Here is a 17,379-nt window from a genome sequence, read left to right on the forward strand (position 1 = left end):
AAAGAGGGGAGAAGCACTTTGGTTTTTAGTGCCCTCCCGCTTTTCCTTCCCCTTGGCTTGGCAGGGAAAGGCGCACGCAGCGCTGCCCCCACTGAGGCCCAAATACCCGCGCAGGGCCGCTGAGAACAGGCGAGAGGGAACGAAGGAAAGAAAGCGAGAGAGGGAGGGAGAGAGAGGGGTTGGGGCACGCCGCGGTCGGGCGGACACTTTTCTCTGCGAAACCCCGCTACCGCACCCTATACACACACGCACAGAGAGAGAGAGAGAGAGAGAGAGACAAAATATACTTTGTTTACCTCACACAACATGCCGATAAGAAGGAACTCGGGGTCCTCAGGGAGGAGGAAAAGTGTGGGGGAGCGCGCTTCCCAGTCCCAAACTGAGCCGGTGCCTCTTCCCCCTGCCAACAGCCTGCTACAGGAGTTGCTGATGGATCTTGGCCTCACCGAAACCGCTAAAACGCTGGAGGAGGAAAGTCGCCGACGACTCCAGAGTTTCGCTTGTCCTACCACGGAGCATGCAAAGCCATCCGGCAACAGCACACCGCCTTTAAGTTCTGGCCGTGCGGAAAACAAGGGCATCAACAGCAATATGAAAGCAGTCAAGGCCAAGTGGCACAACGGCAAGGATGGCAGTGGCAACGCGGCATGTGTGGCAGGTAATACCGAGAGCGAGGCCGATAAGCAGCTGCCTCCGTTGCCTCCAGATTTTTCTAGAATGGCGCTTTTTCGGTCTCTCATGCGTCGAAGCAATGAGGGTGGGGATGAAGCAACCAGTGTGGGTGCTCTTCAAGAGCTCTGCCACATAGGCATCTCTCCTCTCAGGTGGGGGGCGAGCCGGAACGCCGCTACCACGGATGGCAACGGCGGTGAGGAAAAGAAGCACAATAGCGTTGGCGGATTGATTACGCTGACGCCCTACTTGCGGAAGCTCTTCCACGTCTTTTTGGACGTTAATGGTTCTGAAGCCGAGCAGGGGGAGGAAGGAAGTGAAGCAACGTCGGAGAAGATCTTGCCTTTGGAATGGGCATCCTTTCTGGAAGTGTTTTTTGCGTACGTCGAAGTGCTGTGGACACAGGTTCACCTTGTAGAAGCTGTGTCGTGGGCAGACTTTACGTCCCAAGGGTGGCTTCGCCACCGGGACACTATTTTGGAGCGGCTTTCCCTGATGCACGAGAAGCTTCAACGGCTACTGCTGCATGCCCATCAGGTGGAAATTAATAGTGATGCTTTCGATCATTCTAACCCTTGCCAGGGTAAAAATCAGCAGGCACCCCAGCTGCCTGCTCGAGAAGGCACTAAATCTGACCCGTCACACTCGCGCGCAGAAGCGCAGGACGGGGCGGTGTCAATCAAGGATATACAAGGCGGGATTATTGCATTGTTTTGCCATGGTGCACCCATCTTCAGGAAAAATATAGAAGAAGTCTCTACATGGATCATAAGTCACTGTGGGCACCACAACAAAGGCCAAGACTCATATGATTTTTCAGAAGCAAAACTGAACGAACCCATCACTTGTACGGAAAGTTCTCCAGCGTCTTCTTCCGAGGAAAAGGAAGACGTGGAAGGAGGAGGGTCGGCGCGTAAGCCGTGGCAGAGGCTGATGGGTGTGGTGCGGCATGCAGTCCTTATGGGAGGAGAGGAAGTGTCGGAGTCAGCTCTCAACGCAGCGGGGAATTCATCGACGTCTAACCCCATACTTCGCTGGGCGCAAATGTTTCTTAGAATACAACTTCTTGCCTGGGTTGTTGGCTCTCTCGCCGAACTTTCCGACGTCCTCCTGCAGCACTCTCAGATGTCTACGCAAAGGCCGTCGTGTAAGATCGAGGGAGATCCACAACGGAAAAGTAATCAAGCTTGTCGGAGGTTCCCTACGGTGTCAGCTTCCTTAGGGCTTTGGTATCAAACCTGCGCCGCGCAGATTTTGGAGTTCAACGATGTAAACAAACGAAACTGCAAGGATTGCACGCCAGTTGCCGATAAAGGGCAGGAAAGCGGCTCAGTTCAGCGTTTACCACGCTCGCGTCGGGTCAAGGCGGCAGAGAAAGATGAAAACATTGGGTCGACGCTCGTGAATGCGCTTAAGCGAGCTGCACACGAATTCCTCGTGGGTGCACCAACATGGAGTGCCCCACTTCGTCTTTCACTTGTGGGAAATGAATTGCAGCACGAAACGAGTGAAAACTTGTCGAACTATAAGGGAATTCATGGAGAAACGCATTCCCCAGCATCTGGGAATCGTGGCAGAGATATTAATCTGGATGTTTTGGGTGCGTTGGCTACCGGGCAGCCGTATCACATGCGTCGGACTTCCACGCCGCGGCGTGTTCCACTGTATTTTCTCCTAAAGAGAATTCTGCGTGCACCAAGGACTCTTTTGGACCTTCAGAATGAGCGTGTGCCGATGGATATCCAGCTGGGATCCATGGAAAACCCGGTGGTGCACATGCGTTTGGCTAATTTGCAAGGCAATGGCGGGGCAAGAAAGGGCCTTCGTAACGGGGGCCGGGAAGGAGGAACGCAGAGTCAAGGGGCGGTAGGTGAACCTGTCACGGTGAGTACCTATGAGGGGGAAGTCGCAGTGTCAGGCGAGGCCACCCTAGGCCCCGTGGACCCGCTTCAATCTCTCTCGGATGGCACTGGAATCGGGGTCGATTTGCCAGGCGCCATGGAAGAACCCGTTGCACCTGCGTCCTCGTCTTTGCCGTCATTTCCGGTCCAGTTTCAGGCGCTGATGGACCGCGTGATGCATCCGACGAATGAGACGACGCAGTCCGAAGCGAGCGCCTCCGCCGCGTCCGATGAGGATGGCGTGAGTTCAACAGACTACAACCTTGATCGCCCAACAGATGTGGTGTTAAATGAAGTCCAGCTTGTTGCTGTGACGCCGTGCGGATCGCTCTTAGCCCTTTTAACGACAAAAGGGAGATTGGTCGTATTTGCGCTTCGCGCCGCAAAACATCTCGCCCACACAGACATTCATGAGCACGTCCAAGATGCATTTTGCGAGCGGCGTGTCCTGGATGTTGCCCTGGTGAAGGACTCGAAGGAACCCTACTGGTATGAGCAGCTGGAGTCGTTTCTTGCATTCTCTCCCTTCGGCCGGTTTCTTCTTTGCTCCGTGCAGAATGCCCCACCGTTTGTGCCGGAAGGCAATGAGACGAACCGCTCACATCATGCAACGACAGGTAAAGTGTTTATCTACTCACTGCACTGCCCAGACGATGGTCAAAGTGAGCCGTTGGATGTCGTAAGCCCCGTTTTTGGCGGCGATGAGGACCACCTCTACGGTGCGTTTCAAGTCCACAAAACTCTCATCACAGTCGCACGTTGGTTGGATCCTCGCTTTTGGCAAGGCACCGCACCCCCGCGCACCTGTGCAGCGGATAATGACACTCCTCTGTGGAAACGGGAGGCGCGGCGGCGCCTCTCTGCACTTCAGTGTCTTTCTACTGGCAGAGACAATCTCATTCTTCGCTGGTCGCCCGCAGATGGATCGATTATACAGAGCATCGCCACCCTTCCTGTATTTGATATCCTGGTCTCGCCGCTGATGCAGGCATTTTACACCATCAATCAATGCGGGCAGCTCTCTATGTACGACGCCTGGAATGAGCGCGACATTGAAAGTGCAAAGGACAATGTGGTCATTGTCTCCCAGCGTGGACTCCCTGTTGCACTCTCCGCTATGCAGTCGTCGGCTGAAATACGGGATGGGAGCTTCACGCAAAACTCAGCATTTCCTAGCCAAGATGGGGAAATGCAGGATACCTTTTTTGTGGGGACCCGCAGAATAGGTTTCGATCGACGCTCTTTGGCAGGCGGTGGAACAGAAAATGAATCTGCCATGTTGCGAATGTCGAGGATTGTGCAGGAGAGTGGACTTCCTGCAGGAAGCGAGACAACAGGGGGAAATCGGTTGGGTCGTCGTATCGTGCATCAGGTACTGCGCCAGGAGGGAGATTATCTTGGCTCGCATACGCTGGCTATGATGGAGCCTTCCTCTGACTCTGAGAGGGGCAATGAGTATCAAGACAACGACAGTGACGACGGCGAAGCCACCGGCGTTTACAACAGCCACCGTCAAGGAGGTGCGGACAGGAACGTGAATGCTGAGCCCAATCTCCTCTCGTTTCTTCGCGCACGTCATTCGAAGGGCGAGGGCAAGAAGGCACCCACGCTTCGTGGAGGGTCGCAGGGGTACGACGATGCCACTGTCGCTGGAGAAGCCGTTCTCTACCGTACAGGGTCCCGCTTAGTGTTTGAAGAAGTTTCACAGTTGCTGTGCCACAGTGTGCGTCTTTGGCCGGAAACTCAAGAAACCAGGTATGCCCCGCCACAGCAGCCCTATCAGCTGCTTAGTATGGAAGCCTCCGGTAATCCGGTTTGGAGTGACGCGGAGGATGCGAGTTCATTGGCGGGTGATGAGTTCATTTTTCATGAAACTCCACGGGCAGTCTCAAGTGCACCGTCCGCGCCTAGCTATTACACAGATCTCTGTAATACGCGGGCAAAGGAGGGCCACCACGGCAACGGCTACAGCATCAACAACGCCAGCCGCAGATGTCATAGAGGTACTGGCACCTCGCCTCAGAGAATAGAAAACTTGGGTGGAAGTTGCACTGTAGTGAACACTCATCCACAGCCAAAAGGGAATGTTGTCTTGTCTCCTGTTGCAAAAAATGGCCGCTACTTGTGTATTATGGCCTCCGTTGGGCCGAGCCGCGTCAGTGTTCCATATGAACGCCCCCTCGAATATCACGCAGGTATATATGCCTGTTTGGTGTTTGATGTGCTTTACGGTAGTGTTCTGCGTGTCATTCCTGTCTGTCCGGTCCTTCCACGAACGATGCTGACGGAGAATGGCATCTCGCACTTTCACTCCCACAGCAAGCGGGCCCCAATCTACATGCTGCCTTGCGCTGTCACAGTTGTGAGACATCCGCACCGGCGGCGCTCAGAGGCACCTCCATCTTCTCTCTCAGCAACTAGGCGAGGGAGTTGTAGTCCTCTGGAAGCCACGCCCAGTTTAAGTTGCCTGCGCCACGCGCAGGAAGGAGACGAAGAAGAGGCGGCGATGGAATCCAACGACGAGAATGACCATGAGCATCGCAACAGTGTCAGGGGGGATGACGAAGATTCAATGGTGCTTGTCGCAGTCGGTGGCCTGCATAGCACAACGTACGTTTTCGATGCCCTAACAGGGGCGCGTGTGAAGGTGGTGAGTTTGCGAAAGCAAGCGGATGCCAAGAACGCACTGACGTCTACCCAAACTCGGCCTCCGACTAAACGGGCACGCAGCTCTTACGTTTCTCTGGTTGGCATTGGTGACTTCAGTGGTCGTTCTTTACGCGGGGAGAGCGGAGCCAACGACAACGACGAAGACGTCGACGACCAGGATAATCAAATGGACGGTGCAAGCAGTACAACCTCCAGCGAAGTAATCTCGCCACGTGGCGAGGAGCAGTATGGCTATCAACGCCAATTACTGCTGAGTCATTTGGTGGAAAGGCACGGCATGGACACCCTGTTGAAGGCCGCGACGCGGTTGCTGCGGGTTGTTCCTCTTCCCTTCCCTCCATTCTGTGAGACGCCCCAGGAAGACGGCACCCGGCGTCCTCGCGACGATCCACAAGGCAACGGCTTTGCGCAACGGCAAAGCGGTGTCGGTGCTGGTGGTGGTGGTGGTGGTGGTGGCGATTCAAGTAGCGCTGCTTCTTTTTCCTCTTCTTCTGTGCCATTTTCGACAACGATGTTGCCCTGTCCCTCGTTTCTGGGTCAGCTGCAGTTGGCAGCCGAAGGCGTTTCTGGGGCGAATGGGTTTCACTCTGGCGCCTCCCGCTGCGATGGTGAGGGAGGGGTCAGTGGTGCCACCCCTTTGCACGATATGCCTTTTGCCCACCTTGCCCAGAGAGAACTGCGTCACATCTTGTTTTTGAACGAGACCCCAGTGCCCGTGGAAGAGAATGGGTTGCCTTCTACAGGCGGTGTTGCTGGTGCCGCCTTGGCCGTCGCTGCGACCGCCTCTATGAGGATTGCATCAAAGCCGCAGAAACGCTTTCGTTGCGGAGTTGTAAATAGCGTGGCGGTGTTCTGCGACCCTGTAAAGGGTGGAGTGTTTGTGTTTTCCAGTGACGAGTACGGTGGCCTCTTCATGGCGGGCGGCTTGCTTCCGCCCCGCGGCTAAACGAAGTAGGGCATGCAAGTGGTGAAGGAATTCGTGTTGACGCAAACGTGGGCTGAGGCACGAGAATGCCTGCCACTTTTTTTTTGTTTCTTGTTGTGGGTTTTTTTTCTTTTTTCGCATCTTCTTATTTTTGTGTGGATTTCCGTCGCTGCGGTTGTTTGTGCTTTTTTTTTCCACGCAGCGTTACGTGCCGCGGGGCTTTTGTGTGTTTGTGTATGCGTTGTTGTTGTTGTTGTTGCTTTTCTCTTGCAGTGCTGCGTGGATTTTCCGTGCGACGAAACAAACTGAGTTGGCAACAGCACCGGCATGTGTCGGCGACATCTTCGTCTTTGCCGAGCCCGATGCTTCTCCGCATGTGTCTGCGTGGATGCATCTCAGCCTCCCTGTGCAGATGCGTCCCCCACCCTACACCGTTCTGGAGAGAAAATGGTTGGGGTTGTAGGACACGGCGGGGGCCAAGCCGTTTTACTGCCATGTATTTAGTTGTATGTGTTTTTCATTCCACCGCATCGATGTCTGGCCTCAGTGGCGCAGCGCCACCAACGAGGCCGTTCGCAGATGGCGAAATGAAAAACACATGGACACAAAAGGTAACCGAAGAGTACGAGGAAGGGAAAAGGGGGGAACAAAAAGGAGGGGGAGTACAGTTAAACCAAAAGTGTGGCTAGAGTGACAAGGGATACTTTCCCTAACTGGTGCGATGATGTTGTTTTTGTTTTGCTTTCATCAGCGACTGTGATTGCGTTTCTTCCTGTGCGTTCATTGTGTCAGGGGGCGGTGAGGAGGTGTCTGTTCAACCGCGGTGTTGAAGGCTTAGGCGAGCAGGCCCTCATGCGGACACGTTAGATTCTTAAAAAGGAACCGTCTCTCTCGCTTTCTTTCCTCCTCTCTCGAGGTCGTTTTTTTTTCTTCTTCTTCTGTTTTGGTGCGACGTAATGATGATGAAGCGGTGCCGGTGCGTGGGGGGGTGCGTGTTGCTCCGTGACGCACGTGTGTGAGCGCACTCGCCCAATGCCCAATGCCCAATGCCCCCTGCTCCCCCGCCCGCAAGAAGCGTGCTCCTCTGTCCTCGCATACCAGTTTTTTTTGTTTTTCCTTCTTCCCGTTACTGTTATTAGTTTCCCTCTTGCCGCTTTTTGCACGCATTGCTACAGGTCGACTTCACCGGTTTCTTCGCGCTTTGTTTTCTTCTGTTTTTTTTTGTTTCTTTCTTTCCTTCTCTGCATAACCTCCGCCTCCTCCGCTGTGGGTTGGAGTTGCCGGAACGAGGCAAAGGGGGAAGGAGGGAGGGGCGCGCGAGGGTCGGAGGAAAAACCGACGGAGCGGGTGACGGCAAAGTCGAACGTTTCACTCCTGCCACGGCAATGGGGCGATGAAAGTGTCCTGCGTCCCTACATGTCCCCTGCTGCGCCTCCCCGGTGCCTTGCCCAGATCCCTCTCAGCATGGTTTCGTTGCTTGCCGTTCTTCTCTTTTGTCTTTTTTTTGTGCGGAAGGCCTCCCTCGCAGCACCACACACTTGTATAGGGACAAAAAAGGAGGTGGGGGTGGGGCCTGCAAGCGATGCGGGAAAGCAGAGGCGATGGCCTTGGTGCGAGGAGTCACGCCGGTCGCAACCCTCCTATGTTTCACTCGGTGCTTCCGATCCATTTGCTGCTCCTCTTTGGGCTGGCGATGCCGTGCAGCGGAGCGGAGGTGGGGAGCACGCGGAAGCTGCTCACTATGGGGCTTGTTGCCGACACCCACTACGACACCTTTCCGGCGGGTGAGAAGGCGCCGTGGGAGACGATGCAGCATTGGCTGCGTGAGCAGCGCAAGCGGACGACGACGACGACCCTGCGCCGCTACGATGTTGCGAAGGACAAGCTCGACGAGGCCATTGCGCTCTTTAATCGTGTTCCAGACATGAATGTGGTTGTGAATCTGGGGGACCTTGTCAACAACGACTTGATGTGGAACTTGCGGCCCATTTTGGACAGTTTTAACCGGGCTAAGGCACCACACTACAGTGTTTTAGGCAACCACGACCTTCGTGCCCACAATGACCGCTTTGGAAAACTCAATAAGACACAGAACGAGTGGCTTATGAGGAAAATGGGCCTGCGTCGCTGGCATTACGCAATTGACCACCCACCATTTCGTTTTATTTTTATAGATTCCATGGCAAACGATCCTGAAAATAACAACATGACCACAAAAGAGGCACACACAAAGTGGCTGGAGGAAGAACTCCGGGCAGTCAAGGTTGCTGGTCGCGTGGCAATTTTGTTCGCTCATGTTCCCATTGGATTTGAAACAAATCGACTAGGTCCGCTCTTGGAAGCGTACGAGCAGATGCCATTGGTGTTTTCTGGGCACAACCACAAGGGGGACTACACGGTCCAGGGGGCGCACCGCGTGCACTGTGTCACGCTGGAGGGACAAATTGAAACCCTGACCAATGCGTTTGCAGTGGTGGAAGTTTTTGAAGATCGTGCGGAGTTGACAGGGTTTGGCCGTGTTCCGTCACGCATTTTGCGCTTTCAACCTCACGTGGTGAAGCTGCTTCAGGAGTACCATGGGCCGCTGCGGCATAATTTGTCGGCGCAGGGATGTCAACCCCCTCCGTCCGATGAGCTCTGGGCGGGCGAGGTGCTGCAGCAGCCACCGACGCTGCAACTGAACATCCCACATTACAGGAAGCCGGCGCTTCCGCCAGCGTTGGTGCAATCCTCTCCGAGAACTCGTTTCTACGATTTGCTGAGGACTCTGACCACAAAAACGACGCATAGCATTCGTGGCCCGGAGGAACCCGTAGATCTTACTTCCGCCACAGAGCGGCGCACACTACTTATCAATGGCACACACGTCATTAGAGAGACTTCTGTAGCCGTCCTCCAAACTTCTGCTTCTGGCGCGAATTCTGTGATTCGTGGCAAAGACGGGCTCCAGGCAACAAAACGAGCTCACCCAGAGAGTGTGCAGGCGGACACTCCATGGGAGAAGGAATGGATTCTTTTCTCTGTTGTATGGTTCTTTTTGCTGGCGTTTGCCCTTGTGCTGTTGTGGAGAGTCAAGCGGAAGCGCCACACAGGGCGCAGAACGTGAGTTTGTATATATATACAGGAACGCCGGGGGGAAAAAAAAGAGCGCATTCCCCTTATTCTACGGCTTGCGCTTTTTTTTGCAGATTGGTTTGGTTTTATTTCTTCTTTACTATACCGCGTTGAAAGGCAGCGCAGGTGCAGTTTATATATATATATATATAATATATCTCCCTCTTTCGACCTCATGCTACTCTTCACGTGGAAAGGAGTGACGGCTGCGAGGCCCGATCGATCCCCGCTTCGCAGCTTCCCAATGAGTATATTTTTTGCACAACGTCGTTTAAGTTTAGTTGATTGTTGCTGCATGACTGCTGGATCAGTCTCCTTCGTGAGGGAATGAAGAGGCGACGGGCGAAGTGGGCTAAGTTGCGCTTGACTCTCTTTACTTGTGCGCGTACTCTCTTTTGTAGGAATAGGAGGGACAAGGTCTCAGCCGCCCTGCAGCTTTGAATTCCCTTTTCAACCGCATACCAAGGTCGAGCCAGCGCAGGTGCCAATATTAGCACAAGACCAATGCAATTATGCGTACGCGCGTGGATCGTTCCGTTGACGTCTACATTGCCCTGCACCCGTGCGTCGCAGATGGTTTGGAGGAAACAACCGGCAGCGCGTGTTGTGCCAGTGATAGGGCGCAAGAGGAAGTCCCTGGAGGCATGACTCACGGCAACAGGATGCCGTGCATAGTACTGCCTTCTTCTTTGCAACTTCAGGGAAGCGGAACACATATCCTGTTTCACAATGGCTGTATTGGACATCGGTCCATCGCGGCGTCGCTGGGTGGCGCGGCGTGGGACGAGTTACGGCGGAGTGGCACTGTTTGGTTTCTCTCCTGCGTTCCCCCCAATCTTTCTGCAGAGGGTGAACGTGAGGCCTTGGGTGGACTGGGCGGCGTGGAGGCAGCCATGCTGGATGACTTGACAGGACGGGTGCTACAAGTTGCCTCCGCGCCCCTGACAGTGTCGTTAATACAGTGGAGGGAGGGAGGGGCTGTGTCCCATGCGGCGGACGCAGATGAACCGCCCTGGCGCCACTCGAGTCAAAGCAGCGGCCACTTTGCAGATAAGCGTGCGGTGGTGGAATTTGTGAAGGAGGGCGTAATGGAAAAGGAACGAGAAACAGCAACGTTTTGCTTTCATTTGGTAAGCATTACATTTTTTGATCCCAAGTCTGCACGCACCTGTGAGATTGTGCTGGCGGGTGTAAAAGCGTCTTTTGAGGCCTTGTCCACAGCCACCTCCCGAGCCCTCGTCGCGGTGCGCTGTTGCTTCGCGAATGCGGCTTCCACCTCTCTGGGAGAAGCACAGCCCCACGGCCCCAGCAGTAATTTTCTTTCCGAGCCCAACGCATGGGTTTCACAAATTTTACCAAAAGAAATTGTTCGTTTTCTTGTCGCACGACGCTCTTCCTCCAAGGAGGGAGAGGGAGAGGCAGTGGGGGCGGCGGCGCGCGAAGAAGGGGCTGGTCACGTGGGTTTGCCGCCAGTACGAGTGGTGTACGCCGTTCTGGAGGTGGATGAGAAGGCGCTTCTCCACCGGGAAAAGGGGGCGCGCGCCGACCACAGTGCATTCGTGCCAATCCTGCGATATCTCTTCTTTTGGTGCCCGCTGGGGGCTCTCGTGGTGGGTGATGACGTTGATGGGGGTTGTGACGGCGCCGACCGTCGTGACAACAACGCCGGGACCGGCACCCAAGGTGAGACACACGGCATGGATACACCGCAAAGACCCGCTCATGAGGCAGGCAAGTCGAAAGGGTGGCTACAGCAGCTGCTGATCGATCCCTTGATTTTTTCCCGGCTAACGGAGGACTGTCGTGATGGAAGTAGCGAGATGATCTGCTCCAAGGGGCGCCTTCTCGCTGCTCTTGAGTACTCGCACCATGTAGCAAACTGGGCGAGGGAGAAGGGGCTGCAGCGACGGGTGCGACGTCTTATTTCGTCTGCAACGCATCCAAGTACATCTGTCGTCGATGTGCTGAGTTTTTTTAGCGCGGAAAGTGACGCAGTTACGTGGTGTCAGCGGCTTGAGTGGCAGTATTACACCATGCTTGGGGATCTTTTTGCGGCGGACGCGACTCCGTCAAGGTGTCTTCTCGCAATTGCGCACCAGCAGCATCGTGAAGCTTCCGTTCAGTGTCCAGAAGTACCGGAAACACTGGACAGAGAAAGCGAAAGAGAAAGGATGCCATTGTGGCATGAAAAGTGTCGTGAAGGCCCTCTGGAGCCTCCTTCAGCGGCTATTACCAGCATGGAGCCCCGTGTATTATCTTTGCCGTCTGAGGAGTCAAGTTCGCCGGGGGCCGATTTGCTAACACACGGACGAAGGCTGCCGTCGTTGTTAGTGTCTTCTCGCGATCTGCCGCACCGCTTGAGTGAAGCTGAGGCCGTTCGAAGACTTCTGATTAAGCTCCGTGCTGCAGAGTCCATGGAGTCCATACTGGTTTCTCTTGCGGCTCAGTGGCAAAGTTGTTGCGCGAAACAAATGAATTCCCCCGGAACACTGCAGCTCACTAAGGGGGAGGACGAGGACGAGGAGGTAGAAGAGGCAGGGCAGCATGGTTCACTTGGACGTCACGGCGAACTCTATGCTCAGTTGGAGTTGCTACAAGGATATGCCAATGTGCTGGAGGACGTCTTCTTCTCCTTTCTGCTGGACAATGTCGAAGAAAAGTTCGCATGCTTTATGGCAGCTGCCGCTGCTCAGACGCGCGAAACCAAAATGCCCGCGATCTCTGCTTCCCCCTCCAACCTCATGGATACTGCCGTGCAGGCGACCGTGCCACCTAATGAACAGCCGTCGAAGCTCATGGGTGTCAACTTCCCCGGTTCGGAGCCATACATTCCTTTGGCAAATGAAGAGTCGCGTCAGCCGTTATCGGCTGAGGTGTCATCGACGACGATGTCAGTCTGCCCGTTCGAGGACGGAGGCTTTGCCGTGCAGCGGCGACCTAGCGAGGATGGTGATGCACCACCGACGATGGAGGAAGACACCCTGAGTGAGTCATTTCCTCGTACTGCAGAAGCAGCAGCGAACGACCGCGGCGCAGATGGTAGTACCGTTTTGAGGGATGACTGTCGGGCGCCGATGACAGGGAGGGGGACGGTGATCTCCTCTTGCCTGGATCGTGGCTGCCCCAACGAAGACAAGCCGAATAGGATTTTAGCTCGGCATCGTCATCGGCTCTGTCGAGCCCACGCACGCGGTTCCGTGCAGGATCCGCTCTATCGGCGACTACTCTCTACGGGAGGCGTCAATAATGTTGCGGACGGTCGAGTTACGCGCAACGGGCCAATACCCGCCCTAAGTTTTTCTGCTATTACGGAGGAGAGCGCAGGTTGGTCCGAAACGCGGGACCTCGATGACTTCAGGAAGCTGTTGGCGTACAGTATTTACGTGGTGGGGGCGGCAGGCTCTGGAAAAACGAGTTTGATATGCGCACTGTTGCGTGAGGCGTCCCCGGTCGCCCCTTCTCCAACGCTGGAGTTGCACACAATGAAGATTCGGCGGACATCAACCGTTGTTGAGGTGCCCCTTCCGAGGGACCCGCTGCCTCTGGGTGGCCACCGCAATGCTACGGCGTCCAACCTGCGGCGGTGGCTGGCCGCTGGTGATGAGGGAGACACGGCGCCTTCTCGGGTTGGCGTGAACCTTGTGGAGTTGCCGAGTCCTTTTTTACTTGCGGCAAGCATGGGACGCGTGAAGCTGCCAAGCCGAGGGGTTGTGTATTACGTTACCTATCGTCTGCGGGAGGACTGGGAACTGGCGCAGGAAGCGATATGGCGGCATGTGCTTACGCTGCAGCACGCTGTGGCGATGCCAAGTTTACATGTTGCCCGTGTGCGGAGAGGCGACGCGGACAGCGCGGCGGCAGACTCAGGTGGGGAGGCGTTGTATTTGCCGGTGGTGTTGGTCGGCACCCACGCAGATCCCTTCTCCGACGCCCTTTTTACGGAACAGTCTGCGGCGGCGCAAGAGCACTTGGATCGCCTTCGGCGGTGGTTCGAGCAACGGGTTGGGCAGCAGCAGACATCAGCCGAAAAGAAAAATCTCCTGCCGCGGCCGCTACTAGTCGATTGCTGCCTCACAAACACGTCCAACTTCCTATTTCTCTCTGAAAACTCGAAGCACAAGGCGGCGTTTCAGACGCTTTTTCATAGAACGCTGAGTTTTCTTCACCACACTGCGCCATTGAGTCCATGGCACCTCTTGGCACGGTGGCTTCCCCAGCGCCTGCTCTTCCCACGTGGAACTTCTCTTGAGGCGGTCAGTGTAGCCGCCGAGGCGACGAAGTTGGCAGGGGGGGACGTGCGTGTGATGGCGAATGGGACGCTTGATGGGTTTTGGGAGTGTCAACGCCACCGTGGTGAAGCTGCCGCGGCGATGGAAAACCAGCACCGCGAAGAAGCCCACGACGATGGCGGGGCGCGCCAGATCCCTCTCACTCGCCCCATCTCCCCGCATACACTAGGGTTGTGGTGGTGCCGTAGTTCAGCGGGGCTCCTCGTTCTCTTTACCGCCCTCCAACGGCTACGGCAATTTGTTTCTTGCTGCTTTGACGAGCAATCCTTGGATAACGCGGTGCTGTACCACCTGGGCTTTGTCCGTCCAGATGACCCCGATGAAGCGGAAGCGGGTGATGCGAAGGAGCGCTTCCTGTCTGAGAGGGATGTGTTTCTGGAGGCGCTACTGGAAGAGTGTCGGCTTCGCGGCGTGCTCTGGTTCCTTTCCTGCCCTCCATCTCAGTTCCTGCAGGAGAGTGAGTGCGGGAGTGAAGTGCGTTGTGCTCACCACCCACCGTCCTTCTCGGGGCCGCCGCCGCCGCCGCCGCCTCAGCAGCTGCGCATGGTGCTTATTGGTCCAGAGTGGGTGGAGAACATCTGGTCCAAAACGTTGGCGCCGCAAATGGTGGTGCACCACACCACGTCTCTTTTACGCGCTTCTGACAGCATCCTAACGGATGCCTTGAGTACTGTCTGTGGGTATTGCGAGGAACAGCTGGGCGTCGCATTTACCGCAGCATACTTTGCGGCAGTGTGGCCGCATTTGTCGCAGCCTTTGCCGACGGCCGCTGCAGAGGCCTCTGCTGGCACTGTGGACGAGATGTGTGAAACTTTCTATCAGTACCTCACACGAGGCTCTGTTTCGCTGGCGCTGCTGCACTTATTATGGGGTCCACCGTATAACACTCTTGCCAAGAATGAATTGAGTGCTGGAATGGCTCTTGTGGGGAGTGGATTGGCAGTCAGAAAGGCGAGGAATGAACGCGGGGAACCAAATCCTGGTGCTCAAAGTTGGCTCATGCAGTTGCATCTGCCATGCGCTGTGGTGTCGGCCGGCAGTTTGTTAGGTGCACATGGAGACGAAAACTAAGGAAGTGAGCTATCGTTTTTGTTGTTATTTTTATCGGTATTTTTATTTTGGTCATCCACTTTACGTGAGACGACCCCCCGAACTAATTCCTTCATGACGTTTCTTCTTCGGTTGAGGTGTGAAATATTGTTTGCTTGTTTTTTTTTTCCTTTCGTGTGTTTGTGGTTGGCCCGCTGCTTTTGCGCGGTGGCCGCTGTGCCGCTGGCGGGGCGGGTAGCGGCGTAAAGAGCGTGGGAGGGAGCGGGCGCCCTCTGCCCCTGTGGGTGCGGGCCACACTCTCCAGTGCTTCCACGTCCACGGAGACACACACGCACATACATACTCTCTCTCTCTTTCTCCTTTTTGATTTTGTTTTGTTTTTTTGCTGCTGTTCTTTATGTGCGACGTTTTTCTCTTGCTTCTTCTTTTCGAGGATCTCACTGTGAGTTTATCTCGTTTTTTCCCCCGTTTTTTTGTGTTTTGTTTTTTGGCCCTTTTACTTCTTGCCAGGAGATTGTCCGAGATGATGTCGTGCCGCGGCGGTCCCTCCGACTACGTGGGCGCCCTCGTGCTGGAGATCGCCAAACTCATGGAGGAGAGGGCCTACAGGCGTCACCTGCAGCCCTGCTTGACGGCGAGGCAGCGGGCGCACCTTTGGGCGTTGCGGAGTCAGGCGCTATTTGGCGACGCACCCACTGACGGCGAGGGCCCGGCCCCCAACGGGCAAGGGAAACGCGGGGAAACGACGCAGCAGCAAGTGACCTCCACGAAGGTGACGGAGGTGGAAAAGGTGAACGTGCCCCAACGGCCACCCCATTGGTATCAGTTCACAATGCGTTTTTATTACTCGGCGTGGGTTGCGCTGCGGGGGACGATGACGCCGCAGCTTGCCGGTGAGGCTCTCTGCACCGAGTTTTTCTACCTGCTCAAGGTGCATAAGGTCCCTGCCATGCTGCCTCTCATGGAGGCCGCCGTCAACGCCGCCCGCGCAAAGGCAGTCACCTCCAATTTTGCAGCGAAGGAACGTGACAGTTTTGGGGATGGTAGCAGCACCCATAACCCCGTGAGGCCTGGTGACGGTTTTTACGTTCGCGGATTTCACGGGGACCCTGTCGTGATTGCGTTTCTCTGGCTCTGCCGGGCTCAATCGATCCCGTGTGAGGTGGAGTTTGAGCCGCTCTCGTTGAACCTGTCAGAGGGCGAGGAGGATCTTTTTCTTGTCAAGTCCTTGGCCCAAAATGCTGTGACGACTGAGCCTTTGGCGGCATTTGTGCTGTGTGTTGAATTGTATCTGCCGCAAATTGGCCATTGGCTAGGGGCAACCTCTCCCAGCTTGGCGTCGTCACCCCACACAACGCGTGCGTTGCAGAAAAGTGCCTGGTTAGAGTATATGCACCACGTCTTGGTATATCTTCGAGCCCCATTGCTGCGTTTTATGCGGGAAGTGGCTAGACAAGAGACGCAGTGTGCGTCACCGCAAGGAAAACCGCCCTCAAAGCCGCGTACAGGTGGCAAGGCGGATGCGTCTGAGGCCTTGCAACGGCGTCGAGAGCTGTCTAAGGTGGCTATGAAATCACTAGCACTTTATGAACGATTTGCCCATCACTACTATGCAACCAATCCACAGACGATAGTGTCCGTGGCAGAGTTGTGTGTGGCGGCCTACAGTTTTGTTGTCTGTACGAGTCCGCTTTGTAACGAGTTGTTCCCTCCACTTGAGGCAGTGTCATCGGCCCTGGGTCAAACTGGAGTGCACGTGGCCGTACCATGCGGTTACCGTGTTTCGCCTTATAGAGGCGGTCAGGTGAATGACTCGGTGGCGGTGCCCTCGCGGGATACGATGGCGTTGCTTAGCGGAGTCCCGACGCCCTACCGGGATCTCGCGACACGCATCTTGCACGGTGCCGTCTCCCTGCACTCCCCCTCCGTTACGGTTTGCATTGGTGCAGATGGTGAAGGCTACAAAAGTAAACATTTGGGAACAAAGAAATCGGCCTCTTCGAGCGACTGGCTCCTTCGCCTCGATTCGGCCTGGGATGGGGTCGCCCCAGGTGCGAATGAAGCTGCTATGCTTGTTATTGATCAATTGATTAAACTCACGTGCGCCCCGCTTTGGCAAAGTCTTGCCGAGACACTTTCGCAGGCATGGTGCACCGCCAACGAACAGTGCATCGGTTTCCCGTTCCTCTTACTGGATAAGGAGCAACGTAATTTCGTCACGACGCCCACCGCCCACCCTGCCTCTGTGCCACGCCATGAAGCACCGTGGAAGGAGGGTAAGGCGGCGGCGGTGGCTCGCGCGTACTGGTTAAAGTTGCGCGCCGCATTTGGTGCATCCGAGTCATCCTCTGAACGCAGGACTTACCGAAGCTCCGCAGCGAAGCTATAAAATTTTGGCAATGGCTGCTGTGACTGACTGGTGTTGCTGTTATCATTATTTTTCTGGTAGTTGCAATTTTTTTTTGGGGGGTCGCGATCTTGCATTTGTTAGGATAGTTGGGTGTGTGCACCACCGCAGGGCCTCAGCGAGGAAATAAAAAGACGCATTGTTTATCTGTGGAAGGGCCATTAGAGGGATGGAGGGGACACAATCCGCACGTCCCTGCCATCATACAAAGGAAGTCATTCTGAGCTGTTTTCTTTTTGTGGGTTGTTGTTGTTGTTCATTCGCTCCCTTTTCGCTGCGTCCGCCTCCCTGCTCAGCCCCGCCGAGTGGCGGCTTATTTTCTACTCCAACTGATTGGCGCTTCCCCTTTCG

The 17,379-nt window shown here is 55.4% G+C and overlaps 4 protein-coding genes across 4 annotated transcripts, besides 10 other annotated features; all 4 read left to right on the forward strand.

The window, feature by feature from the left end:
• Positions 1 to 131: 131 nt before the first annotated feature.
• Positions 132 to 176: a sequence feature (GA-rich).
• Positions 177 to 252: 76 nt separating this feature from the next.
• Positions 253 to 277: a microsatellite.
• A 29-nt stretch (positions 278 to 306) lies between these two features.
• On the forward strand, positions 307 to 6,189 carry Tco025E_01786 (mitochondrial ATP-dependent zinc metallopeptidase; the record flags this gene model as incomplete). The annotated part of the gene is made up of 1 exon (XM_029368722.1): positions 307 to 6,189. The coding sequence occupies one exon, from the start codon at positions 307 to 309 to the stop codon at positions 6,187 to 6,189; it is 5,883 nt and encodes a 1,960-aa protein (XP_029231146.1).
• Positions 6,190 to 6,265: 76 nt separating this feature from the next.
• Positions 6,266 to 6,304: a microsatellite.
• Positions 6,305 to 6,390: 86 nt separating this feature from the next.
• Positions 6,391 to 6,427: a microsatellite.
• Positions 6,428 to 7,195: 768 nt separating this feature from the next.
• Positions 7,196 to 7,235: a microsatellite.
• A 133-nt stretch (positions 7,236 to 7,368) lies between these two features.
• Positions 7,369 to 7,403: a microsatellite.
• A 407-nt stretch (positions 7,404 to 7,810) lies between these two features.
• Positions 7,811 to 9,274, forward strand: Tco025E_01787 (putative serine/threonine protein phosphatase; the record flags this gene model as incomplete). The annotated part of the gene is made up of 1 exon (XM_029368723.1): positions 7,811 to 9,274. One exon carries the CDS (start codon positions 7,811 to 7,813, stop codon positions 9,272 to 9,274), a length of 1,464 nt encoding a protein of 487 aa, XP_029231147.1.
• A 142-nt stretch (positions 9,275 to 9,416) lies between these two features.
• Positions 9,417 to 9,440: a microsatellite.
• A 354-nt stretch (positions 9,441 to 9,794) lies between these two features.
• Positions 9,795 to 14,642, forward strand: Tco025E_01788 (uncharacterized protein; the record flags this gene model as incomplete). Its single annotated transcript, XM_029368724.1, has 1 exon — positions 9,795 to 14,642. The coding sequence occupies one exon, from the start codon at positions 9,795 to 9,797 to the stop codon at positions 14,640 to 14,642; it is 4,848 nt and encodes a 1,615-aa protein (XP_029231148.1).
• Positions 14,643 to 14,657: 15 nt separating this feature from the next.
• Positions 14,658 to 14,691: a microsatellite.
• Positions 14,692 to 14,768: 77 nt separating this feature from the next.
• Positions 14,769 to 14,805: a microsatellite.
• A 339-nt stretch (positions 14,806 to 15,144) lies between these two features.
• On the forward strand, positions 15,145 to 17,010 carry Tco025E_01789 (uncharacterized protein; the record flags this gene model as incomplete). Its single annotated transcript, XM_029368725.1, has 1 exon — positions 15,145 to 17,010. The coding sequence occupies one exon, from the start codon at positions 15,145 to 15,147 to the stop codon at positions 17,008 to 17,010; it is 1,866 nt and encodes a 621-aa protein (XP_029231149.1).
• Positions 17,011 to 17,254: 244 nt separating this feature from the next.
• Positions 17,255 to 17,285: a microsatellite.
• Positions 17,286 to 17,379: the final 94 nt, after the last annotated feature.

The sequence above is a fragment of the Trypanosoma conorhini genome (assembly GCF_003719485.1).
Source record: "Trypanosoma conorhini strain 025E chromosome Unknown Tco_14.4_contig_00063, whole genome shotgun sequence".
NCBI lineage: Eukaryota > Euglenozoa > Kinetoplastea > Trypanosomatida > Trypanosomatidae > Trypanosoma > Trypanosoma conorhini.